The sequence below is a fragment of the Cervus elaphus genome, chromosome 13, assembly GCF_910594005.1.
Source record: "Cervus elaphus chromosome 13, mCerEla1.1, whole genome shotgun sequence".
Classification (NCBI taxonomy): domain Eukaryota; kingdom Metazoa; phylum Chordata; class Mammalia; order Artiodactyla; family Cervidae; genus Cervus; species Cervus elaphus.
Genome location: NC_057827.1, coordinates 68,412,710 through 68,439,435, shown reverse-complemented (window position 1 = coordinate 68,439,435; position 26,726 = coordinate 68,412,710). Strand labels below are relative to the sequence as shown.

Below are 26,726 nucleotides of genomic sequence, written 5' to 3'. Positions count from 1 at the left end.
CCCCATCACCCCAGCCGGAGGCGCTGCTCTGGAAGGAACTCCTCCTCGGAGCACTGCCTTTTCCCAGAACCCAGGGCCCCCTCGGCTGCCACTTGTCACACACAACACAGAACGCAGCCCCCAGCAGCAGCTTCCGCCCTAGCATCCACTCAGACTTGAAGCCAAGGACAAAGGAGTTCAGCAAGTCTGTGCTTCTTTAACCTCATCTCTCAATACTGCGCCTTCACAATAAAAAAGTGAGGTGGACAATCACACGTGATGCAGTATTCTGGACGGGATCCTGACAGAGCAGAAACATACTGGGAAAAAAACGAAGAAACTCTGAACAAGCTGTGGACTCCAGTTAACAATAACGTGTCTATACCGTTTAATCAACTGTAGCAAACGCACCACCCATGTAAGATGTCAATAAGAAAGGAAATACCAATGTAAGATGTCAATAACAAAGGAAATTGTGCTGTGTGTGGTGGTGGCATGGGGTGTAACACAGGTACCCCTTTACTCATTGCAGCAAACCGAACACCTTTTAAGTCTGTTAAAGAAAGGGAGGCAGGGGCTGTTGTGATGACCGCATGGGTCACAGAGCCCCTCCTCTCGAGGGGGATCAGACCTCCTAACGAGGCAGTGGGTGGCTCTGGTTCTCTGGGGAAAGGGTCCCCGGGTGGCCATGCCGCGTCTGCTCAGGGCCCGCCCCTCCCTTTACGGTGAAACTCGCAGCTCCCGCCCGCCCTTCCAGCATCCTGAGTATGCTCCCAGAAGACCAGGGGCCTGGCCTTCCGGACACCGGGGTCGACGATGGAGATCAAAGGGGCACGAGGGCCAGGCGGTTCTCACTGACGAGAGCCGAGTCCCTTCTGGAGGAGCTGCATGGGTTCCTCCGGGTGCAGGAGCCACCTAGTGGAAGGCCTGCGGGCTGAGCAGGCGGACACCTGGGTCCAACCCTGGCTCCTTCGCGTCCAGGCTGTGTGGCCTCAGCACTGACCCCCTCTACGACGCCGACCCCCATACCGCTGCTGTTAAGACCTAGTAAGACAACACAGGGCGAGAAGGCGGTTCGCACCGCCACACACCCACTCTGGACGGCTGGCCCCGGAAGTCAGACAAGGACAGCGGGCTCTGCTCAGCGCGTAAACCGCGGTCAGCTTCCCGGGCGGTGGAACCGGGCACCCGCTTCCCGGGGCTGCCGAGTCCCGCCTGGCCTTCGCCCCGCTTCCTAGCCGGCGGCGCGTTCCACGCACCCCGCCTCCCCTGGCCTGGGGGCAGCCCTGGGCCTGTCTCACAGTTGAGGGCACTGAAGGCCGGACCAAGTTTCCGGCGGGCTCCTTATTCAGTCAGGGTTGGGACTTGCCCACGGCGGCGGCGTGCGGACGCCGGGACCCGCCGGAAGCCCGCCAGCTTCGCCGGCCGAAAGCCCGTCTTGATTCCATATCTCTCTAAGCCCTTTACCCCGGGCGCGGCTCTAAGCCCTTTACCCCGTCGGCGCGGTCACGTGCCCCGCGGCCCTGTGGACCGGACGCCCTGGGATTGGCCCATCCCTGCCAGGGAGGCGGGAATCTCTCTCCGAGATCTCCGTCCTCTGCGTGAATCTCGCTCGCTCGCGAGACTGCTGTCTGATTGGTGAGTTTAAGCCCCAGAATGCATCGGGCGGGGAGGACGTGCGTCTTCGTGCGCAGCTCGCGTCATCTTTCCGAGCCCGCCTGCAGTTTGCAGTCTTTCTCACCCGGAAACCTATACTCGGCTCCCTTGTTTCTGGCGAATGGGACGAGTTTCTCAAAATGGGCCTACGGGCCTCCCGTGGCCGTCCCTGCCCTGGCCCTAAAGGCCTGGTTCACGCGACCTCCTCCGAAGCCTTGGGTTCCGCCCTCGGTTTTGTCTTGACTTGGCTCGCGCTCCAAGCCCTGATCTGAGATTCCTCGTTCCATCTAGACTAGGGCTCCTTAAACCGGATACTTTGACTGGACTTTCTGGGATCCCCTTCAGATTATATGCAGGATAGGCCGTGTGGGAAATGGCAGTCCACTCCAGTATTCCTGCCTGGAGAATCTCATAGACAGAGGAGGCTGGTGGGCTACAGTCCATGGGGTCGCCAAGAGTCGGACACGACTGAGCGACTAACACACAGGCCGTGTAGGAGCCCCTGTGGGTTGGTGGTGGTGGGGCCTTCATCAGGTTTATATGCTAAGAACTCTGGCAGGACTAAGGGGGCCCCACTTAGTCCATCCTTTGGCTTTTTTTTTTCCTCAGCATAGAATCTGTCACAGATGTTAAGACGTGCTTATTAGAGGGAAGAGACTATCCTAACGTTATTTCTCCAAGTTACCCCGTGCACACGCCTCAGTCTGCTCCAAAGGAACACTTGTACACACTTGGTATTACCTGTAGACAACTTTTGATTGCACAACTGCCTGGTGGAGTCAGCCTCTTCTTTCCGGCGGATGGTTCAACCATTCATTCTTTCATCCGGCTTTGACTGAGCTTAACCAGCCAGTGGAGGGTGAAGCACAGCGCCAGACCCTGGAGGCACAGTGATGAACAAGACGGGCGCAGGCTCTGTACCCATTGAGCTCACGGTCTGCGGGAGATACAGTGAAGTTAGAGCTGAGGGACAGGTCGTGAGTGCCTCTGGATGGGTCACCAGGGAAGTCTAAGACTGAAGGATAAATAGCTAATAGCCGAGTCAGGGGGGAGGGGGGAGCAGCCTGGATAAGATGCCAGCTGTCACAGGAGGAGAGGAGAGAAGGTGGCAGGGCCAGTGTTTTGACCCTTGGAGGGTTGCTGGGAGCGTGCGGACTGATGAGAGGAAGGTGAAGAACTCGGGGTGCTCTCGCAGGAAGAGCTGGCTGGCTGTTTATGTGAGCAGTTCAAGGGCAGGAGGCAGTTGGGCAGACTGAGGTGGTAAAGGGAACCGCTGAACAAAGGCTGGTTGTGGAAATCTGAACATTGGCAGGAGCCTCTCTGGGCCTCAGTTTGCCCATCTGTAAAGTGTGGGGGCTGGACCCATCATTAAGGTCCTCCTACCTGTGATTCAAATTGAGCAACACTTGAGTTAGGTGAGGATTTAGAAGTGATTACAGCGTGGAAGGAGAAGGAAGGCAGGAGAGAGTGACAGACACAAAGGGGACACTGGGCAGAGCGGGACTCAGGGCCCTGCCCGGTCAGAGAGCCGGCCCTAGGGTCAGACCCTCGGTCATCCAGCTGGGGGACCTTGGGCAGTTCACTGCAAATCCCAAGGGCTCGAGTTTTGTCTTTATAATTTGGGAATAGTAGTAATAAAAATTCTGGGTGACACTGTTTTTGGGTTTTGGGGGAGACCACAGCCATAGCCGTAGGCAACTCTGAATAAAACAGCATTGATTGTATTACAAACATTAAAGATAATCTCTGGAAAAACAAGCAAGTTTGCCTCTGGGGAGTGGAACTGGGTGAGTGGACAGTTTCAGGCAGGGAGGGCGCAGAGGGTTGGAAGGAGAGGGTTTTTTGCCTTTTTTTTTTTTTTTTACTGCTTTTCATTTTGAATTTCGAACAACATGGCAAGTCAGAGAGTGATGCCAGGCCTTGGTATTTCTGCACTGGTCCCAGCTGGGCACACACCAGACTTGAAGGCAGAGGGAGCATTAGCAAGAACACATTCTGGATATACCTGGACACCTGAGTTCTGATTGCGGGTCTCCCACCAATATACCTTGGATTTATTTTCTTAAGCCTGGCGCGCTGCAGTCCCTGGGGTCTCAGAGTCGGACACGACTGAGCAATTGAACAACAACAAATTCATAAATTTAGAGACAAGTGAGGGCTTTATAGAGGGTAAACAAAATCTTAGGACCCCGCAGGCCTGCGTTTGGATTCACAGTCTATTAGTGACTAGCTGGTGAGCTTGGGTCAATCAATCCCTCGGAATCTCAGTGTTCCCATCTGAAAAGTGGGGATTAAGAACACTAACCTAATTGTGAAAATTCGATAAGATGCTGTGTGCAGAGGGAAAGTCCAGCATGTTGTAGGTGCTCAGTTAGAATTACTTCTGGGTGGGGGAGGGACGGACTGGGAGCTTGGGGTTAGCGGATGCAAACTGTTACATATAGAATGAATAAACAACAGGGTCCCACTGTATAGCACAGGGAATTATATCCAACATCCTGTGATAAACCATAGTGGAAGAGAATATAAAAAAGAATATATATGTATAACAATCACAGTACAGCAGAAATTAACACAAGATTGTAAATCAGCTTTACCTCAATTAAAAAAAAATTCCGTTCTCCCCTTCCAGCTTAGAAGAGCCCACCATGATCTGGACTAGGCTGGAGAAACATAACCGAGTTAATGTTTTTTTCATCTCTCAAGCTCTTAATTTCATTTAAAGGGTCTGATGCTGGGAGAATGCATCAAGAAGCACTGAGTGTTCAGTTTACCGCACAATCTGACCAGCAATTATGTAGAAACAGTTGAACATGAGGCGGCTCAGGCATCCCATATGCCGGAGGGTGGGGAAATCTCTGTGGGCGCTTCTGGCGCCCTCTGGTGGTAGAGAGGGAGACTGCAGATCAGCGTAATGGCCTGAGAGGCAGAGGCCCGGCTGACTCCAAATGTTGCATTGATAGGTGATGCATGATTTTTAAAAAACCAGGAACGTACATGTGTAAGATCAGTGCACATATTCCAGAAATATATAAGCTCTTGGAATATTTAATTTTTGCAATACTGACATTATATATAGCGTATGGTATAATACATATTGCTGAGTTGTGTCCTATTCTTTGGGACTCCATGGACTGCAGCACACCAGGCTTCCCTGTCTTTCACTATCTCTAGGAGCTTGCTCAAACTCATGTCCATTGAGTCGGTGATGTTATCTAACCATCTCATCCCCCTTCTCCTCTTGCCCTCAATCTTTCCCAGTTTCGGGGTCTTTTCCAATGAGTTGACTCTTTGAATCAGGTTTCCAAAGACATATATATATATATTTATTATATATAACACATATTCATAATACATATGAATTTGAGCAAACTCTGGGAGACAGTGGAGGACACAGGAGCCTGGCGTGCTGCAGTCCATGAAGTCGCAAAGAATCAGATACGATTTAGTGACTGGACAACAGTAATATATGTATATATATGTTATATTTTGGGATGCTATATATATGTATGCATATAATGTCATTCTATTATGCAAACTGTTTTGAACCTTGCTTGTTTCATCTAAACATATGTTTTGAATAACTTTCCATGTGAGAACATACAGTTTTAACACATTGTCCATTTTTAAAAACTGTCATGGAACTGTTGAAAACATAAAATATGTTCATCTTAGGCCTGCGGCTCGATATATCTTTCTGTGTGCACACTCCTAATGCATTCCTTTTTCCGACAGATGAAAAATGATAATAATCATAATAATACCCTGAATGTGTTCCAGGCACTACTGTAAGTGCTTGGAGAACTTTCATTAAAGTTTACACACTGTTCCATTCTACGGGTGGTCAAGGGTAAACACAGCTGACATCGGCTAAAATGGTGAAAACAGGTATCATTCAGTCACTACAGACTGCAGGGGGAAAGCTGAGTTCTGCTCTGACTTATGCAGAGGTTACAGGTGTTTTAAAGAGAGGATGAGTGGGTCAGAAGGGGCATGTGGAGGGTGGGGGTTCAAGTGCAAAATCACCAAGGGTGGGTGAGTGCAGATCAGACTGGGCGGCTGGGTCAAACTTCTACCTCCATGGGAGCTGTATCCTTCCTTCTGAGTCCATTTCAAGGGAACGACTTTCAGGTCCTTGAGAAAGACACTCCTGGGCTGTAGGAGGTACCTGTTCACCTCAAAGGGGCAGAGGAAGGTTCACAACTGCAAGCCCTTCTTAGTAAACGCTCTAGAAGGGAAGTCAGGGCCTGTGGTCAGGGATCGGCTGGAACAAATGGAAAATCCTCCTGGGGGAGTCCCCTGGCTTTCTCAGGCAGGTGTTTTAATAGGGAGGGGGGTCCTGGGGTCCTCCTAGGGATACTGCCTCATGCCACAGGACCCGGGCTGGAGTTTCATCATCTCTTCGTGCTGGGGTTTGGATGGAGCTGTTGTGTGCCAGGAGCTCTAAGTTCTCAGGATGCACCTTTATTTGCGAATAAGTTCTCTGTGGCTTCCACCACTTTTCACTGTAGAGAACAAGGCTCCTGTGACCATCTCAGGCTGACAGCCATCATTCTCTTCTGCAAGTGTTACTGGTGGCTAAGTGCCTAGAAGCCGACTTGCAGTGTGAAAGGCATGACATTTAGAAGATTTTTTTACAGATTTCTTTTGGGATGTGAATCGCTTTTAAAGTCTTTCTTGCATTTGTTACAATATTGCTTGTGTTTTATGTTTTGTTTTTTTTTTTGCTAGGAGACATGTGAGCTCTTACCTGTCCTGACCAGGTGAAGGGACCCTCTGCATTGGAAGGTAAAGTCATTTTTTAAAAAATTTACTTATTTAGTTAGTTGGCTGCGCTGGGTCTTCGTTGCTGCATGAAGCCTTTCTCTAGTTGCGGCGAGCGGGGGCTGCTCTCTAGTTGTGATGCTCGGGCTTCTTCGTGTGGTAACTTCTCTTGTTTGCGGAGCATGGGCTCTAGGGACTGTGGGCTTCAGTCGCTGTGGCACTTGGGTTTCATTGTCCCATTGCTTGTGGGATCTTCCTGGACCAGGAATCAAACCCACCTCTCCTGCATTGGAAGGTGGATTCTAAACCACTGGGCCACCAGGGAAGTTCTCAAAATATTTTTAATATTTAATATTTTAAACATTACCCAACTGCCCTTCTAAAGAGTTATACAGGTTGCATATCCATCAACAATAAACGAAAATGCTCTTTCCCCCTGCCCGCCCCGCCCCCCCCCACTGCAATGTGAATTTCTTTCTCAGCTCCATGGTGACCAGCGTATCCCACCAGGGTGGCTGACTTTCCATGGATGAGCCCCCTTCCCTCTCAGAGCCCTTGTTTTCTCGCTGTGAAACGGGGCGAGGATACATCACAATTACAGCAGGTGCCATCTGCTGGGCTTCCTCTGCCTGCTTTAAATGATCATCTCTTGAATCCTCCCAAACACCTCCAAGGACTAAACTATTATCTTCATTTCACAGATGGGAGCCTGGAGGGCGAGGGAACTGGAATCGCAGCCCGAACTACAGGCTGCAGGACGCTTTCCTCCCTAGAGCCCAGCCTCGGAGGGCCAGCTGGAAAGCGGCCATGAGTGGATGGGTCCTCTGGCATCATCGGGACTGGGGAGCGTTACGGTAATCGCCTGCTTGACGTCTCCTCAGAGCTTAGAGGGACGCACCCCAGGGAGGACCCATCAGAGGAAACTGATTCTTTTTCCTCCTTTATAGTGAGAGAAGGGCCAGCTTCCTCTTGTGAATTCTGGGTCATCACCTGTAGGGCCCTTGAAAGAGTAGGTTTCATGGAGAATTAATTCTATTGTTGTTGTTCAGTCGCTTAGTCATGTCCGACTCTTTGCAACCTCATGGACTGCAGTACACCAGACTTCCCTGTCCTTCACTGTCTCCCATAGTTTGCTCAAACTCATGTCCATTGAGCTGGTGATGCCATCCAACCATCTCGTCCTTTGTCGTCCCCTTCTCCTGCCTTCAGTCTTTCCCAGCATCAGGTCCAACTCTCACATCCGTTCATGATTACTGGAAAAACCGTAGCTTTGACTATATGGACCTTTGTTGGCAAAGTGATGTCTCTGCTTTTTAGTACACTGTCTAGGTTTGTCATAGCTTTTTTCCCAAGGAGAAAGGGTCTTTTAATTTCATGGTTGCAGTCCCCACCCACAGTGATTTGAAGCCCAAGAAACTAAATCACAAAACCTCACTCCTGGAGGAGGGGGCAAGCAGGTGGTGGGAGGTGGGGCCTCCCCCCCCACCCCGCCCCGTGCGGCCAGAAAGAATCACAGCACTGGCCTCACTTTCAGTATAGCCTCATTGCACACTCAGGATTCACTGAGAAAATCCAGGGGATCAGAGAGCTCCTCCTTCCTCTACTTGCCCCAAACCTGTGCCTCTTCGTGGATTCCTCCTCCCTTCCTTCTCTTAGCGCTGCATCTCCTTGCGAGCATGCATATGTGCTCAGTCACTCCAGTCGTGTTCCTGTGGACTGTAGCCCACAGGCTCCCCTGTCCATGAGATGCTCCAGGCAAGAACACTGGAGTGGGTTTCCATGCCCTCCTCCAGGGGATCTTGGTGGCCCTGGGCTTGAACCCATGTCTCTTACGTCTCCCACATTGGTAGGTGGGTTCTCTACCACCAGCAACACCTGGAAGCCCCCTGATCCCCTTGCTGCCCCTCTTTCTGGCAGGCCTGCCAGGTCTGGTCAAGGGCCTGGGTGGGCAGGGGCGGGTGACAGATGAGAGCAGTGTTTGGATTCCCGTCGCCTGGATGAGGTACCAGCTCTGCTCTGCTCAGGATGGGGCAGGCCAGGTGCCCTCCGAGTCTCTGTCCCCGGGCTGCCTCCTGGGTCCGCGCACAGCCCGAGAGAGACCAAATGGACATTCCCCGTGGGTGGCATGCCGGCCATTCTCTGTGCAATGGGGTCCTGCAAGCCTTCTCCGGGCACCGCCCTTCCTCCCTCTGCCATCCAGCCTGACTCCCTGGCACGGCAGGGTCTCCTCCGCCGGGTACCCCGAGTCCCAGCAGCAGCAGAGACTTGGCACCCTCAGGCGGCTCCAGCCCCTCCCAGCCGGTCCTCACTCTTTTGCGCGGGAGCCCCCACCCACCTTAGCTCTCGTCAGCTTGCAGGGTTTACATGTCACCTGCCTGTTCTAATCTTGTCACTCACTGTGGGTAGAATCCTTTTCGGTTGCCCACTGCCCACGGGCTCAAGTCCGCATTTCGCTGGCCCTTGCACACATCTACAGCCTCATTTCATGACCGCTGTCCCTGGGCCATCTGGTGACAGCATAGCCCAGCAGAATTTCAGGCCTCTCCCACCTCTAGGTCTTTGAGCGCATCCCTTTGCCGGAAATATTCTCCGCCCTCAGTGGGCGCAGCCCAGTGGGGTGCCCCTGCAGCACCCCACCCCCTCCCTGCCCGGGTGCTGGGGTCTGTGCTGCTCATCCCCACCATCGCTGCCTGGCGCATCCCATAAACACCGATGGGATGAGGGCCAAAGGGTCCTCTTCCCCACGGCCGCCTCCTCCGGGAGCACAGCCCCTCTCGGGCGGGCGTCCAGCCCTTTGTACCTTCATTCGCTTAACCGAGTGAGCAGAGTATCCCAGGGACAGAGCTGGGCACAGGTGACATACGATGAAAAACAGGTGAGGTCCCTGTCTGGGGGTGGGGGCTCTTAACTGAGAAACAAAATTGCAAATTGTATCAGGGCTCTGAAGGAAAGGGGGTGGACTGAGAGTAAGGGGGATATCCAATTCAATAGGGTGGTCAGAGAAGGCGTCTTTGAGGAAAAGACATGGCCATTTAGACCTGGGGGATAAAAAGAAGTCAGCCAGGCCACTTTGGGGATGGCATGGGCACGACAGCCTGTGCAAAGGCCCTGAGGCAGGAAAGAGGTGAGACTCAGACCAGTGATGGAACAGGTTGGCAGGAGTCAGATCAGGGGCTCTTGTTTCCATAGCAAGGAGTTCAGGCTTTAAATGTCTGGTGAAGCCGCTCAAGGGTTTTAAGCAAGAGGGTGAGGTGATCACCGTTTAAGATGCTCTGGAGAGAAGGCTGTCACACTGTCCAGGGGACGATGGAAGCCGGGGATGGAGGGCCAAGAGCGAAGTTTGGGTAAGGCAGATGGACAGGTGCACCTGGGAGGTGTGGCCTCCAGGATTTAAGACTCCAAGTGCAGGGAGAATCCAGGCTGGCTTCCGGATTTGACCAGCGGTGGTGGCGGCGCCGGTCCCTGGGATGAAGATAGCAGGGTCGCGGCTGGGAGGTGGCAGACAGGTGTGGCCCGTCCTGCAGCGCCGGCCCCTGTGTGTGGGGTCGAGACCGTCCCAGGCACCCTGAGGCCCCAGCACCCACACATGCACAGACATCTGTTGTTCAGAATTCTTTCCACTATCTTCACTCAGGTCACATCTTCACTCTTAGCAGCCTGGGTTTGATTTTTTTTTTGTACTCAAATTTTGCAAGGTCAACAAGTGAAAAATATGGTACTTTTTTAAAAATAGAAAATGTGTGGTTATAAATGACTGAGCACTTCTGGTACATCCTGGATAATGGGCTGAAGATGATTCAAAATGCTTTTCCTAAATGTTCTGAGAAACTTGGATTTTAATATTTTGGGCTTCTCTTGTGGCTCAGCTGGCAAAGAATCCGCCTGCAATGCGGGAGACCTGGGTTTGATCCCTGGGTTGGGAAGGTCCCTGGGAGAAGGGGACAGTTACCCACTCCAGTGTTCTGGCCTGGAGAATTCCATGGACTGTATAGTCCGTGGGGTCGCAAAGAGTCGGACACGACTGAGCAACTTTCACTTTAATGTGGGCCTTATTTATTTATACGTGCTGTGCGGCTTGGGGGATCTTATTTCCCTGACCAGGGATGGAACCTGGGCCCTGGCAGGGAAAGCCCAATGCTAACCACTGGGCCACCAGGGAATTCCATGAGAATTTTTTTTTTTCACTCTGAAAATATTTAAATTTTCACTTGTTAAAAAACATTTCTATATGAAACTCATTGCCTATCCTAAGTATTTCATTTTCCTAGAGAGATATTTAAAAAATTCACAACCTAGAAAGAATACAAGTGGCAGACAACATAGAGGATGACCCACAAACACACAACTCCGAGGCGTCATTAGACGCGTGCGACGGGCTGGGTACCAGCATCCTCTAGTTTCATCCGGGCTTTCCAGTCTCTGGGTCTGCTTCATTCTCTGTAAAACAAGGGTTTTGAACTAGACCAGGGTTCCTAGAATTCCAGATTCCGCAGGTCTGGAGGCAGATCGACATTGCTGCCGTATTACTAATTTTTCCCGGGGGTGAGGGTCGCACACAGTAGTGCCAATTGTTGTCAAGTGGGGAATTACTAGGCAACTACTATTAATGTTCGTGCTTCATGAAGGCTTAAGTGTGGCGGAGAAGCCACAGTGTGGAGGAGAAGCATGTCGGGTGAAGGACAGCTTCCTGACCCAGGTGGCACAGTGGTAAAGAGCCTGCCTGTTGATGCAGGAGATGAAAGAGATGGGGTTCGATGCCTGGGTTGGAAGATCCCCTGGAGGAGGAAATGGCAACCCATTCCGGTATTCTTGCCTGGAGAATCCTATGGACAGAAGAGTCTGGGGGGCTACAGTCCGTGGGGTCACAGAGAGTCAGACACGACCAAGTGGGCATAAAGGGAGGCTCAGTGCCCTGGAGGACAGAGGAGCCCTCCGTCATGCCCAGCACTGTGTGAGCAGACAGGCGCAGACAGGCGGTGGGGAGCCGGGCACGGCCATCAGGGATCCGACACGGTTCCCGTGTCACCTTAGATGGGGCAGATTTGGGGTCTCAGATCATGTCGACAAGAGCAAGGGGCTGGGAATTGGGAGACGTGGCTTTTCTGCTCACCGGGCATCTGTGGACCTGGGTCTCCTCACCCATGAAGCACCTTTGCTTTGAGAGGAAGTCATGCCCGTCTCCGGGCTGGAGAAGAAAGATCTCAAGGGAGCGATCTGAGAGTTACTGGACTTCGTCTTGGTTTGGGCAGTGGTAACTTAGAGTTACTGGTAACTTAGAGTTACTGGACTGCGTCTTGGTTTGGGTAGTGGGCCTGCAGTGTTCATCGTGTTATGAATGAACGAGTGAAGTCAGGAAGCCTCTTTTGCCAGAGATCCCCACCCTGGAGACTCCTGGGCCCCTGCCTGGCTGGGCAGGTAACCAAGACGACTGGTTACCTAGACACCTCCCCTCCCCCCACTCCTTCGTTACCAGGATGCCCTCGCCGACCAGCCTATTCTAGAAGCCCAGGGAGCAGGGAACACGTTTCCCCCACGTTCAGACTCTGAGTTGAAGGGGAAAATGTAAAGCGAGGCATATTTTCAGGTTTATTTGATGTTGATATTGAATACAAGTCACCTCTGGGCCACTCCCGGGTGTGGAGCTGTATCTCCCGGAGCGATGGAGCCTCCTCTTCAATCTCTGTCCCTCTGCCGGGCAGCTCATGAGTCTCCTCTCTGGAAGCTTCCACTTCCTCAAGCGGCTCAGTCGGAAAGCAGGTCTCACAGTTCAGCCGGCAGCCCCTCCTCTTCCTGTCTCCACGTGCCTGTGTGGTGGAAGCAGTCAAAGGCCCCGCACACAGGTGCCACCGGGCCGCCTGCTCTGCCCCGTGCTGGCCGTGGCCGGGACGGTTAACCCACCTCTCTGTGCCTCCCGCTCATCTGTGAGGCGGCTGGGCCCCCAAGGGCTCCCCTTGCCCCGACACAGGTCTGCCCTTTGCTCCCGGCAGGTCACCTCTCAGCCCTGGGAACGTCCTGCCTGATAAGCGTGTCGGTGTTCTGTCTGGGGGCCTTGGGCCTCCCTGGAGAGTCTGTGCTGATGGTGGGATTGGGGGGGGGCCGCACAGAATCAGCTCCATCTTTGGGGGGACTGGACGACCCTTGTCAGTTATGTAAGTGTGACTGACCCCCCGATGAAACTGGACACCAAGGCTGGGGCCACGATGGCCAGGAGGAGCCGGGGGGGGGGGGAGGAAGGGAGAAGCCAGGTGGCGGGGAGGAGGGAGGTGGGGGGAGGAAGGGAGGAGGGGGGTGGGGGGTGGGGAGGAGCTGGGTGGTGGAGCGGGGTGGGGAGCTCCCAGCCGGTCCCAGACCACCCCACTGGCTCACGCATCTCTCCCTGCGCTGACTTCCATCTGGATCCATCTGGATCCTTCTGCTCATGCACCGTGGGGACAGCAGCTCCGCTCACTTCTGCGTGCCCTTCCGGGGAGTCGGGGAGCCTGAGGTGCTGATGTTGGGGTGCTGAAACTGGCAACAGCCCCCCCACCCATGGCCTCTGAGTGTCAGGCCGCCCTCGGGCTCCAGGAGGCCTGTTTTCTCCTCTGCCCGTCATACGAGAGGCCCCCACCTGCCCTGAGGTTGGATTTGGCTCAGTTTACCCTCCACAGCAGGCTCTTTACTCCAGTCTTTTTGAAACTCACAGAGAAACAATCCTGGAAGAAGCAACCTCTAGGTTTCCTAGCGGAAGCGTTTACCACGGAATCATCTGGACTCTGACCAAGAGAGGAAGCTTTAAGTCCATCCGCTGGACAGGAACACTTCCTGTGGACACCGCCTGCTGTGTGCTCACCGGGGAAGTTCTGAGGAGCCTGCCTTCAGCGAGGTCCGAACACCCCGTGTCCCCTGGGGCTCTTTCCCCTGCTCGGCCGGAGTGGAAGCTTCCACTCACAGCCCTCCCTCGTGGGCCCTGGGGCTGCAGGAGGCCGTCACAGTTGCCCTTAAATTGACCGGGAATTTGAGAGATTTCTAGCAAGTGCACTCGGAGAGGGCAGTGAAGACTCACAGGGCTCCCGCCCGGGAGAGTGCAGCCTCAGGCCGACTCCTCCAGGCTACCTTTGGTGCCGGGCCGCCCTGTCCTGCCCCTTGATCAATGCCAACCCCCTGGCGCATATTCTGACTCTGCGTGTGCTGCTGGTGTGAGCACGTCGGGGGGTGTGTGTGTGGGGTGGGGAGAGGGGGTGCGGGCACGGGACGGCCCCGTCTGAGGACACAGCCGCTCCGGCAGCTGCACCAGTGCTGAAGGGCCGTCACACCGGTACCCTCCGCGGTGGGGCGCGGCCTGGGTGCGTCTCCAGAAGGGTCACCAGACAGGCGGGGACGTCCCCAGGGTGGTCGCCGAGCCCCGCTCCAGGAGCAACTCCGGCACTGTTGTCGGTGGGGGTGGGGTGGGGTGGGTTGGAGAGGAGTCACAGGGACGTTTGACTGACAAGGAAACGGAGGGGCCTGGGTCACAGCTCACCCGCGGGGGGCCTGAGGAGGGCGAGGCTGTCCCCATGACTCCAGGCAGCGGCTGATCCTGGGCGACTTTTCTGTAACCGCACCTGTGAGGACAGGGAGCCCCCGGGAAGATGAGGGGGGATCAGCTGGGACCCCAACTCCTCCTCAGCCATCCTCCTCTGCGCTCAAGGCTTTAACGGCCCTTCAAGAATCATTTTAAACGTCACGGTTAGGGCTCAGATAATTCCATTCCATTTCTATACACTGTTCTGACTCCCATTTGCCTACTCGCCAAACGAGTGGTGGTCATTAAAAAAGTCATCTCTACTTTTTTTCCATTAGAGAAGCAAAAAAAAAAAAAAAAAAAAAAAGAGCTTATGGAAGGCTCGGGGAAGACAGGGCTGTGGTGGACGGCAGGGTGGCCACCCAACCTGTGTTGAGCGAGGGCCTTCCAGCCCGCCCCTCATCGTCACCCGACAGCAATCGGCACCGGCTTGCCCAACACCATGGCTGAATTTAGCGTCATGATGAGCAGTAAAAGTCACAGGTTCTTTATTTAGTCCATATAATACACCATTTTTTAGAGTTTTTCTTCTTTGAAAATTAGATAAAAGAGCATATTAAATGGCAAGTGTATGAAGTTTCTCCTCATAAACAATGTCAAAACGAAAAGTTCTGAATTACAAAATGTTAAAAAATATGTAGGTACTTAACATTTCACTAAAGCATAAAGTTACAGATATTCTCTAAAGAAAAATAATTGTGCCACTTACCTATTTTTGCTGTTTCTATGAACTTTTTTTTATTCTGTACATAGGACATTTTGTACAAAATATGAAGTCTACATTTTTATTACTCATTACCATAAAACAAAGATACAATGTATGTACAATATTAAAAGGAAGCCATACTAAAGCCGCACTAAAAAGACACTCGGAATAGTGACATTTCTGATGTACAGATACGTTTTGGAAAGAGTGAAGATGCCAAACGCAGAACTTTATGAAGAAAAACAGTCACCAGTTTATTTTCAATGCAGTACTTTTGAAATCAATTTGGTACAGAATAAACAGTGTATCTATGTAATAATATGTAAGCTGAACAATTACACAGGGAATCTGAGTTCTAACTAGGAAAACTTTAAGAGGCCAAAATATTAAATAATACTCTCATCAAAGAAAATCATTTTCTCTCAAAACCTTTTTTTTTTTCTTTCCCTTTTTGGTGAATGTTTGTCTTCAATAAAGAGCAGAAGGAAAACCTAGACAAAAAGATGTTCCTAAATGCTGAGCTTTCCACGTCACCCAGACACCGAGGTTTTGGTTTTTTCCCTCGGGCAAGAGAGGCTTCCCAGAGACCTCTCGGGGACACGCCGAGAACATCCAAGTTGCGGGCATCTGAGCTCCGTCAGCTGAAGACGGAAGTTCAAACAATGGTTTATCGAGATACACAAGACGCTGCTTTATACAGTGAAAAGCACCCTTTTTCCCTCAAAAGGAGAAGGCATCTGAACTTTTTTTAAAATGATAAATTTCATAATGGCAAAGTGGAGGCAAAGTGTCAAGTTTCTCAGGAAGGTTTCTCCTCCCGCTTTCAGCTGGGGCGGCCTCCCAATTGACTACCTGCTCCGAACACAAGGGGTCCGCTCCCTCCAAGTGACAGGACCCAGGGAGATACACGCCGTCGGGGGTGGGGGGCGGGCGGTTTAAGTGAGACCCACAGGCAGGAGGCTCTGAGCTGCACAGGGAACCATGTCCGCTCCGCTCCTCACAGGGTCTGAGTGGGTCCCCCCAGACCTTGAGAGAGAGAGAGATCCTGACGGAAGCCTTTGAAGCATCAAGACATTTAACATCAAGTTATAGCATCTTACGCCAGAGACACAGGAAACTAGAATCACTGGTTGAGGGCAGCGGTATGCATCTCAAATAGCTTTCGAGCAGGATAAGTCAGTCAAAATACTGGCCACCAGGAGAGACATCAAGAACAGAGCCTTAAGTGTAAAGATTTTTCTCCGCGTGCTGGTCCATTGAAAACAAAGAGCTTAATACATGCAAGGAAGTCTGAAATATTTAGCAGCATTGAAGACCACTGAAGACTCAGACGCTGTATTTTCCTTTGAGGCATCGACTAAGGTGTCCTCTTTGCAATAGAGACTCCTTGGAGGCCGTCGCTGCTCAGCTGCTGCCGCCTCCGTGAAGCCCTGGGGACTGCACCATGGGAAGCGGGCAGGGGTTGCTTGCCCACGGCGCTGATTCTGTGACTTCTGCCCAAAGATGGCTGTGGCCTGCCTCAGGCCGAGAGCTGGCCTCACTCAAGATGATTCCCTTCTGACTTTCTACAAAGTGTGGAATTCTCAGAGAATTTTATCAATTGAAGAGCCTCATTCAAGGGTAACAAACATGTTAAGTAGAGAAAAATCATCTGCAAAGTAAGACATTGAACGCACCACTTTAAAGTTCCAATTCCAGGCAAGAGAAAGCTATTTTTTTTTTTAAACAAATTTCTCCTATGAGCTCACTCCCGGGACCCTGGTGCTGGACCACAGACCTGGAAATATGGCTTTTGTGACACGCAGAAGCAGCAGGGCGTGGTGCGCACGGCACTGGTCAGAGTAAAGTGATACCTCGGGAAGACACAGCGGCGAGGACGGTCACGTCACTTTCCCAGCGAGCTGTGTTAAGATCAACAGCATAGAACCACCTCGAGGGGATTAAAAACAAAAAACAGACCAAAAAAAAAAAACCAAAAAACCACCCAGAAAGAAAAGAAACTGCTGGCATAACAATCTGAAGGGCTGTACAGTCTTAAAAAATAGGTGACGCTCTTTTACAGTGTTCCTTTGATTTGAAAACCATTGGTATTCTCATAGGACCCACCTATCCTAAATGATCGCAAATCCCATTTGGGGAGAACGTGAAGGTGACGACTGGGGTGCTTTCCTTAGCTCTGATTTTGGGGAACCGTCTTACATGGGACCGTGCGGCGACCCCGGGGGTGGGGGGGTGGCGCGCACGGCCTGGGCGGCCACCATTGTTTGAACTCCTAGTCTCGAGCCGAGGCAGAAGGACGTGATTGCCTACAGACGGGGTTGGAGAAAGCTTGGACTTGAGTGTGACTGACTGGTATGGCACACGGAGTGTGTCTTCGCTCCGGGCGGGCGCGGGGGCTAGCGCCCGTCCTGGGGCTCTGGCTCCTCTGCGCGGCCGTGGGCCTCCAGGGTGCTCTTGGCGTGCAGGTCCTGGGGAAGCTCGGACTTGCGGCGCGCCAGGGGCCGCTCCTTCTTCGGGTCCTTCTGTGCCTGCAATGGAAACGCACGGCGTTGGCGACAGACCGGGCAACCCGGAGGTGAGCTCGCTCTGCTCTGAGCTGGCGCAGCCCACGCTCCGGGGCCCCCCTGAGGACTCCGGACGCCCAGAGGGCGGGGTGGCCCTCACCCCCGCAGTGACCGAGGGGGGACGCCTCGTCTATTAAGAGATAACCCAGGGACCGAGTGCGCGGTGTTGGCATCGCGGTCTTCTAAAAGGTGCAGTTTTGCCCAGGGTATTGGATACCTCTGTTTTGCAAATTCATCAGCTTTAGTACATCTCATAAATGGCAAAATCTTCCTAGTTCATAAAATGTCACCGAAACCATTTTATGGTTGTGTCCCTTACAGAGGCATTTCAGGAAGTCGAAATTTCCCTTGGAGGTAGATAAAAAGAAAGAATGAACAACACATTTAAACTGGACTCAAAGCCAGCAACAGGTCTAAAACTTCTATTAAATTTGAAAAAAGATACTTAAAATGAGAGGTATTAAGTAGGTCATGTAGGGGGAAAACCTTCTAGAACTTAGAAAAACTATACATTTAATTATCTACATAAAATTTCCTAACATTAAGGGTACGATATAAGACTCCCCTCTCCATTCCATTTTTTCCCTAAACTTAGGACATTTTGGTCTTACTAGGGGAAAAAAAAGAAGGAAAAAAATTAAATGAGCCCCTGTTTGCATGGGGATTTAGAGAATTGTGTCTGCAGAGAAAGGGTGGTCTGAAATACGGGGAGTTTAGATACCAACAGCATCCATTTCCACGAATAATAGTTAAATTATTCAATTTTGAAGTAGGGCCATTGCATCAATACCAGTATATCTGAAACAAAACAAGAAGCCATCAAAGTTACCGTATGTACCAAGAGGCAGCCGGTTTGTGAGGAACTTTGACAAGAACCACAACTTCCTTTTTAAGTGTCTCCAGCAAAAGGGAGATGGTACTTAAATAGAAGTACTCGGGTGGTGCTGAGCAAACAGCTACCAGAAAACACTTGTACTAAGTCAACCACTTGATAGCAAAAAGCACACATCTCTGACACTCCCCCGAGTGGCCAGCTTGCCAGCACCGCTGGTATGATATGCAAAGGATGCTTCTCTGTGCTTTAAAAAAAATATTCAGGGGCTTGCAGAAACCATATATGAAAAGTGCAGTTTTGCAGAGCTACTATTTCTTAACGGTTCTTTGCAAATTTATCTATGAAAACCATAGCAATGTCAAGGTTTGGAAAGAATTTTGTGTCACATCATTTTAGGATTGTTTCTAGAAATGTTATTTGGTTATTAAGGTTCATTTATGGCTAAAGGCAGGAATTCTGATTTTCTGTCCCGGAAACTGGTGTAAGATGGCTTCAGGACCGCCAGCACGTCGGGAGACTGGAGGCCCCAGTCCCCGAGGGGCTGCCCGTCATGGTCACGCCCCTTGTAAAAGTGCTCGCATCGGTGAAGCCTGTTTGCCTTCGACCCAGGAGAACCTCAGAGGGAAATTCCACCCTGAATTTTATGTCCGTCCCATGTTGAGTTGTAAATCAAGGCAAAGTGAAGCAAAACAAAAGCATTTCAGATACTTGAAATATTTAATAACTGCCGCCGACAGGCATTCCAAAGAGAAGAAACATTTTCATAGAAAAAGGCGATAGTAAAAACCTGGGAGCTGCAAACCAACAAATGCAAATTGAGAAGGCAAATGTGACCAGGGAAACTTCTGGAAGGAGAGAGAGAGAGTGAGGGACCTGCTGAGTCTTCCTATGTAACCATTTAAAACCAGGGTGTAAAGCAGAGAGCAGTTACACAAGCCACAAAGGTTAAAAAAAAAAATCAGAAACATGGGCGGCAGGAGAGAGACGTCATGCAGACGGTCACCCTGGACGAGTGACCCTGGTGGAGGGGTGTGCTGGTAAGCATGGTGTTGATGGTGGGGTGGACAAGACAGATGGAAATGCTGCCCTGGACACCTCCGCGGAGATGGGAGCCGGAAAGATCCGGTCTCTGTCCGCAGCGGGACAGCAGCTCTGAAAGGCCCAATCTATTCAGGAAGTGGGGAGGCAACATCAGGGTGGGCGCACGGTAAGAGTGCACGCTTTCACTACTTAATTTAGGACAGAACTCATCAAAGTCTCCTGAGGGACCAGATTCCTTTGTCTTCACCATCACAAGCTGGAATGACAGGGGGAAAAAAGGGAAAATACTTCATGTACACAGCATTGTCAGTTCTTTTCCTAAATATAGAAAAAGCCTTATAAATACACTTCTACGTACTGAGTGAGGAATACCTTCACTTCCCACCTTCCGTCTTTCTACACCTTCCTTAACTGCATGCTCGACACTGCTTTCCTCCCGACCGACTGTTAAAAATGAGAATTGCACAACATTTTAAATGTCTCTGATATATGAACGTCATTCACATGAACTTTACTAGCTCTCTTTGGAGGTTCTACATAGGGTTACACAGTTTTCTCAGAAGAAATACAAACCACAGTTCTGACGGGTAAATACGTAATTGAATTTCTCCGCAGAATCCCAACCCCGTACGCTGCACGACCAGTAGGGTCCCCTCCGCTGCAGAAGAGGCTCCTGCACTGCTGCCGTTTACCTCACGTGAGCTGTGAGCCCACATTCAAATTACTTCGAAGAAGTGTGGAGTTATTTTGGAAAAATAAACCCAGCTGAAAATAAACTGAAAGGGGCATCGAGAATGTTCAAATGACTAAATATAAAAACTGAAAAGCCTAGTTTTCAGCATAACCTCTTAAGTCTGTTTGGTCTCCGAATGATGAATATAGATTTCCCCTGCATCTCAGTTATCTTCTCTTTGCTTTAACGACAGTGTTTTTGAGGATTTCAGGAATATGACTCCAAATACTTTCAAACTGACAAGAGCCTGTCATATCAAATATTATAGCTAAGAGACTGCACTATAAATTTCTTCATCTAGGTAGGTTGCTATTTGTGGGGGGGGGGAGGAGTTCAACTGATCCATAGAAATCCATATTAAGTCTTGAAGTTGGGTGGTGTTAGTCTTCCAACATTATTCTTTATTCAGAGTTATCTTAGCTATTCTAGGTTCTTTGCATTTCTGTATCAGTTTTAGAATTAGCTGGTCAATGTCTTTAAAAAGAGAAGGGGGACTGTTGGGATTCTTGACTGGGCTGCATTAATTTGGGAGAGAACCGACACCTTAATAGCACAGTCTTCCAACCCAGGAATAAGATCCATAGACATTTAAAGGTAACGTGGGGCGGTGGGGAAGGGAGAGTTTTGTAGCAATGTCAATTACACAGAAAGCTCCGTCATATCATCTAATTTCAAGAGTTTCATGAAAATAAACTGGCAAACAAAGAGCTCTCCGAGAGACGCCCTGTCTACACCCGTGACTCAGGACTAGGGAGTGGATGAGCAGAGAGGCTGCTTCCTTGCCCACCATGCAGGGAGGCGGAGGAGACACGCCCCCCACACGCCCTCCAGGGGCCGCCGGAAGATCAGCCAGCTGGGAAGGAGCAGCCACTGCGGAAATACTGACTTTCAAAGGCAGTCTTTCTCAAGGCGAGAATGCTGTTTTGTGCTCTAAATCCCCTACAGAGTGGGTCCTGAGTCAGAAATATACCCAAAGGTCGCACGGTTATGTAATATGTTCATTATACTTTGGGAGTAGTCTATCCTCTTCCTGGGTTTAATTATCAAGTCAAATGACATCCCCCAAAGAAAACCCCTCCAGCCCTAAAATACTTAGCGTATCAGGACTGGCTTGTAAGCTGCTGGTTTCCCTTTCTGTGTTGTCGGGCCTGGGTGACCTAAAGACCACCGTGCGGGCAGACTGAAGACCACCCACGGGCAGGCTTGGTGGCAGGAGGGACGCTGACATTCACGTCCTCTGGCTGCCTGCAGTAATGATGCCAGCACTCATATTTCTAGCCCACCCGAGGCTGTAAAATCCAAACGGCGATCAAAGAAATGACTTCAAATTCCAAGTTAAAAAGAAAAATCAAAACTTAGTAGGAAAATTAACACCCCCATAAGACTGAGAAAAAAGATAAAGGTTTTCGTTTTTTTTCATTCAGGCTATTCATTGCTAAGAATATTGTGAGGAAATGATGGAATCCAAACTGGATTAAGTAAAAAATGCATCACTGATGTTTTTCCACTGTAGTTTCAGTGTTTGCATCCACCTGCCTTTATCTTAACCTGAGGTCAAGAGCTAGCCGGGCAGGAGGGGGCATGGGTGGGTCCGGCAGCCCCGTGAAAAGGGGGTCTGGGCCCCTGCTGCCCGGTTGGAAGACAGTGCCGGCCACACAGGTAATTGCAGACTGTCTAGCAGTCACGCTGAAAAGGTGAAATGCAATAAATGAAAATTATTTGCATCATATTTATTATTTAAGCCAGTATGTCCAAAACAGTAGCATTTCAACACCTTGTCAGTAACAGAGAGCTATGTATGAGGGCTTCCTAGGTTCTCTTCTGTGTACTACGCCTGGGAGTCCCCCGGGTGTGTTGTTGGCCACAGACGGCCACGGGTCATGCGCGCCTCTTGGCTGCTGTGTGGGGCTGTGCGGTCTGGATGGCCCTGAGAGTGTGCCCGTAGTGACGTCCGATCCTGTCTAGTCAGGAGGGGGACACAATTTACTTGAATGAAAAACAAGAGTTTAAAAGAAAAAAAAAAGAACCCTGAGCTCAGGCTGACCATCTCATCTCAAAACCATTTGCATTCAGAGTGCGGCTTAATTTTAGCCTAACTTGTTTTTACATTTCAGGATTGTAGCGCTGGGATTCTTTAGGAATTCTTACGCAGCTCAAAGGGGATTCCAGTTTCAGAGTCAGAAAGGGCCATGTACCCAGATTTGGGGACTTATCAGCTGCCTGGGCTGAGAACGGGAGACACCGCCAGAGACATGTGGCAGCTGAGGCGCTCCTCACAGGCAGGGGCTCCACCCGCTACCCTCTGCAAAGCCTAAATCGTGTCTGCTCTCGATTCAGCGACAGGAGCCTTTCTATGGACCAGAGGTGATCTGAATACGCATCTCTGTGAAGTGGAAAGAAGACCACCTGAGTGTGAGTACCCAAGAGAGCTCGTAGTGAGCAGGACCCTGCTGTTGACAGGACGAGAGCTCTGCCCTGCGTCCTGGGGCCCCGGGGGGCTGGCAGGAGCTCTGCGGAGAAGTTAAAGGGGCCGGCCCTGCGCCAGAGCAGGAGCCAGAGGTGGGCAGAGGGCGCACACGGGGCAGACATGACCGCAAACCTTCTGAGCTCTTGCTCTAGCTATGAGCTGACTTGCAGTTAAGAGCTGGGATCATTACTCTTAAGAGTAAACGTAGAAAATACATTTCAGGCACGTATTAACCCTTAAAAACTGTTTCTACTAACTTGACCTAAGATGGACGGATGGGACGTTTCCCGTAAGATGACCAACGTGTGAGTTTCCACGCTATCTCACACGGGAGGCGCCGTGGTCCGCCACGTGGCTAAAATCGCACACACGTATTATGAGCAAGTCTCTAAGGGGCGCGGCCAGCTGAGCTCTGCGCGCTTTTACCTGGCGAGCCTCTTCGTTCACTGTCTTTCTCAGCATCTGCACATCTTCAAATAAAGGCCCATCTGTCTCCATTGCCACCGGGACGCTGATGGTGCTCGCTTGACTATACACTGCATACTGCAATGCAAAGCGCGGAGTCACTCTCGGCCAGCGCTCGGGGGGGGGCGGCTCCAGGGCTCCGCCGCCCTCCCCGGGGCCCTCCTGAAGGAAGCCTCTGTGCGGGATGAGCCTGAGCCTGGCCTACACCTGCCCACCTGCGGGCGGGGACAGCAGCGCAGCCGCCTTGGTTCCAGACTCTCCCAGCCCTGGGCCACAGGACACCTGCCCTGAAGCCTTGGCCTTGATGCCCTGGGCCTGCTCACGGGGACCGCTTCCCATGGAAACCTGCGCCTCCAGCCCCCCACCTCTGCACCCGGCCTTCGGGCCTCATCATGCCTTCCCCACGTCCACGTCACCCTCACTCAGGTCCCCGTTTGCTCCACATTCTCCAGACTCGCCCCAACCCCAGCACAGATCACACCCGCCCTTTGACGCACACACTCTGTTCTCCTCCTGGACGACGCAGTCTCAAGCGGTTCCGCAGCTCACACCTCACCCTGCCGGCCTGGGCGGCCCTGCGGGGGTCCCAGTGCACCCACAAGCCAGTGGGGTCCCGTCGGGGCACCCGGGGATGCTGCTCTCCCCGGGCTCCAGGCCAAGTCAGGCTCTGGTGTGAAGTGAAGTGAAGTCCGCTCAGTTGTGTCCAACTCTTTGCGAGACCGTGGACTGCAGCCTGCCAGGCTCCTCCATCCACGAGATTCTCCAGGCAAGAGTACTAGAGTGGGTTGCCATTTCCTTCTCCAGGGGATCTTCCTGAACCAGGGATCGAACCCGGATCTCCCACACTGCGGGCAGACGCTTTAACCTCTGAGCCACCAGGGAAGCCCTGGTGTGAGCAGGATGGTTTCTGACTTTGCTTCTGAGAGTGTGACTGGTGGGTGGTGGTGGTGAGCGTGCCTCACAGGTGGCGGAAAGGCCTGACTGTCCTTAGCACCCAGCGTCCACTCGTGTGTCTGCTGTAAGCTGGGTGCTACTCCGAGTACAAGCTATAATGTGAGTGCTAGAAGCCTCTCGACTGAAGGATTTCCGAGGTCCTTATGCTAACCCACCGAGGCTCCGGGCCGGTGGGGGGGTGGTTGATTCACACTCCCCGCCCCGCAACGTGCCCTCCTATCTGGGTGGAAGGCTCTCCAGCCCACAACAAGCCCCTCCGCCTGGGCTGGGGGCCTGGACCCCTGGCCACCTGCCTCCCTCCCACCGGGCAAGCACCCGAGAGAACCGCTCAGCTCTTGGGGGCCCTTCTCCTCCGGACCCCTCAGGCCTGGGCCTTGCCTCTCTGACAGGACAGTGGGCACCAGGCTGTGGGTGACCTTGTGCCCATGTGCTGACCACCATCGGCCCGGAAGCCGCCCACCCCCTCCCGGGCCTGGGGCGCCGGCCAGCCCGGCTCCTCTCTCCTCCGCCGCGGCTTGGAAGACAGAACTGTCCCTCCTCATGCCCCCCGAGGGTCTCGCAGATTCCCGCCCTCAGCCTCCTTGCTGTCCTGGGAAAACAGGCTGCCCCCTCGAGGAAGCCACCTCCTCGGGTCCGATTCCCCCACTGTGACAGGCGCCCAGGCCCCTCGGCGCCCCCACCTGCCCTGGCCAGCAGCGACGCGTCCACATGTGTCCACAGGCGCCCCGGAGCACCCCAACGAGCTTTCTGAACACCGGAGGGGATCAAACCCACGGACCCTGCTGCCTCTCCAGCTTCGGCCCTGACTCAGACCACGCCCAGCCCCTCCCCGACGACGACACCCATCCACGAGCAGCTCGGCCTCCCAAGCGGTCCCATCCTGTCCTGACCCCCGGCTGCCGAAGCACCCCCAGCTTAGCTGAGAAGCGTTGGCCCCACCTGCAGGCGGCCCAGCGCTCCTGGGGGGCTGAAGTCCTGGTGGTGTGGGGACACCCGGCTGTGGCCACCCTATCCCCAGCCTTCCTCTACGTGTCCCTCTAAAGGCGCGACCAGACCCTCCCCAGCATCACCCCGTGTGTGTGTCACCTGCCTGTCTGGGTCCTCTCTGCTCCCACCTGGCTCCCCTCCTTGACACTGGGCCCCGTCTCAGGCCCATCTGTGTATCCTGGGACACGCAGTTGGCACCATTGGCTGAGAGAGGAGGGGGCCTCATGCGACTTGCCCTGCAGGACTCAGGCTGGGCAGGGCAGATAGGGAGGTGGTGCGTGGGGTTCAAAGCAGTATTTCAGCTTTCGGCCACGCCAGGAGAAAATCGGTGCTCCATGCAGAACCCACCGACGAGCGGCTGTGTGAAGGCAGCGCGGGGCTCGGGGCAAAGAGAAGTTCACACGAGGATGCTAGGCAATGTCTGCAGGAAGTCGGGGTCACTAGCAGGCTCGGGGCGGCGAGGGGGGTGGGCACGGGGGTCTCACCAGGAATAAAAACCTTCCCCCGCCCGCCGAGGCTGACGCTCTCAACAGGTGGGAGAGGGAACGCACATCCCCAGAGAGGCTCGTCTCCCACAGGAGAGGCAGGCAGCCAGGTCCTGCGCCCCTGGCCTGCCACGCATCGTCCTCTCGCTGCTGACGGACAGAACACAGAGCCACGGCCGCGTCTGAAAATCACAGAGGTGCACCTGGTCTGCATGTCACGTGCTCCCCGCAGAAGGGAGGCGAGCGTTAAACCGATGTATGGCTTCTTTTGGTGGATTAGGAAAAACACCGTCACATTAGAAACCTTCCGTATTTCACAACTTTACAAAACTGAATTACGTCTGATGTTAAAAACACCCTAATGCAAGCTGCCACAACTGCTAAGACAAACAACCCGAATCCCGAAGGACCACAGCTTTCCGAACCCAGCGGCCTACACGGGGACCTGCTGTCACATCTCAGGGCGGATGGGGCCTGGCTCCGGCAAACCCCAGGCTCAGCACCAGGCAGACTGCTAGAGTCCCCACCGTGAACAGGGGGAGGGCTGGGGACCACCTTAAATGAGGAAGTTGCTGAACCACTTCTCAGTCGGCAGGTTCCAGCTGCAGCGTGAGCCTGCAACCACCCAACTACCTACTTTCATTACAGAAATAGAAAGCAAACTGTATTATCCACAAAATTATTTACTGTTTTTGGTTGTTATAAATGGCAAGCAGTGATTCAGTTCAGTTCAGTCGCTCAGTCATGTCCGACTCTTTGCGACCCCATAAACCGCAGCACGTCAGGCCTCCCTGTCCATCACAAACTCCCAGAGTACACCCAAACTCATGTCCATTGAGTCGGTGATGCCATCCAACCATCTCATCCTCTTTCGTCCCTTTCTCCTCCTGCCCTCAATTTTTCCCAGCATCTGCTTAGAATTTAGAAAACATTTTCTCTCTCTTGAGAATGAACAGCGAGCACCAAGGCCCTGATTTCCAGCCCTGAGATCCTAGCCCATGAAGTATTTTCCGTTTCAGACAGTGAGCGGTGGACTGCAGTGTTGGGAGGGGCTGGGCCAGGGTGGAGGGTCTCACACACAGATGAGGGATGGGGCGGTGCTCGGCCCCAGGCTCCGCAGCACAAACGAGGTGCACCCGGGCAGAGCCCACCCCACGGACGCTGCTAACACAGACGCCGTGACACAGAGCGGCCAGAGGAGGGAAAATGCGATGGATGAACATTCAAGAAAGGTTCAGAGACAGGGGAATGAGGATGATATATATATATATATATATATGTTAGCAGGATCTCCCATGGGGTTTATTCCTATTTTCCAGGTAAAACAAATAAAATCAGACCCTCTGATCTGTACACATTTCACTTGTTTTTCAAGGGTGTGTGTGACGGGGGCCCTGATGACCTTGACTGGTCCCGAGGCCCCATGTGACCTCAGCACGGGTCCGTCAGAACAGAGCGAGGCAGCCGGGCACCCCGTCAGGCTCGGCCCGTCCACCCACATGCCCCAGACGCATGGCTTTACAACAGACGTCAGCCAGTATTTTAACCTG

General features: G+C 52.5%; 1 protein-coding gene and 1 long non-coding RNA gene across 9 annotated transcripts in view; one reads left to right on the top strand and one right to left on the bottom strand.

Moving 5' to 3' along the window:
* The first annotated feature begins 1,513 nt into the window (after positions 1–1,513).
* On the top strand, positions 1,514–13,242 carry LOC122707056. The gene is made up of 4 exons (XR_006344592.1): positions 1,514–1,617; positions 6,367–6,423; positions 7,101–7,253; positions 13,082–13,242. It is a non-coding gene; the product is annotated as an uncharacterized LOC122707056 (long non-coding RNA).
* Positions 13,243–14,405: 1,163 nt separating this feature from the next.
* PPP2R5C (protein phosphatase 2 regulatory subunit B'gamma) overlaps positions 14,406–26,726 on the bottom strand; it is a 136,293-nt gene continuing 123,972 nt past the window's right edge. For 2 of the 8 annotated variants that reach the window (XM_043922708.1, XM_043922714.1), the window contains 2 exons: positions 22,712–22,828; positions 14,406–17,173 (listed from right to left, as the gene is read on the bottom strand). In XM_043922708.1, the coding sequence (XP_043778643.1) occupies positions 17,042–17,173; positions 22,712–22,828 (249 nt within the window). In that variant the 3' untranslated portion in view covers positions 14,406–17,041. The other 6 variants (XM_043922707.1, XM_043922712.1, XM_043922713.1 and 3 more) reach the window with 4 other exon arrangements.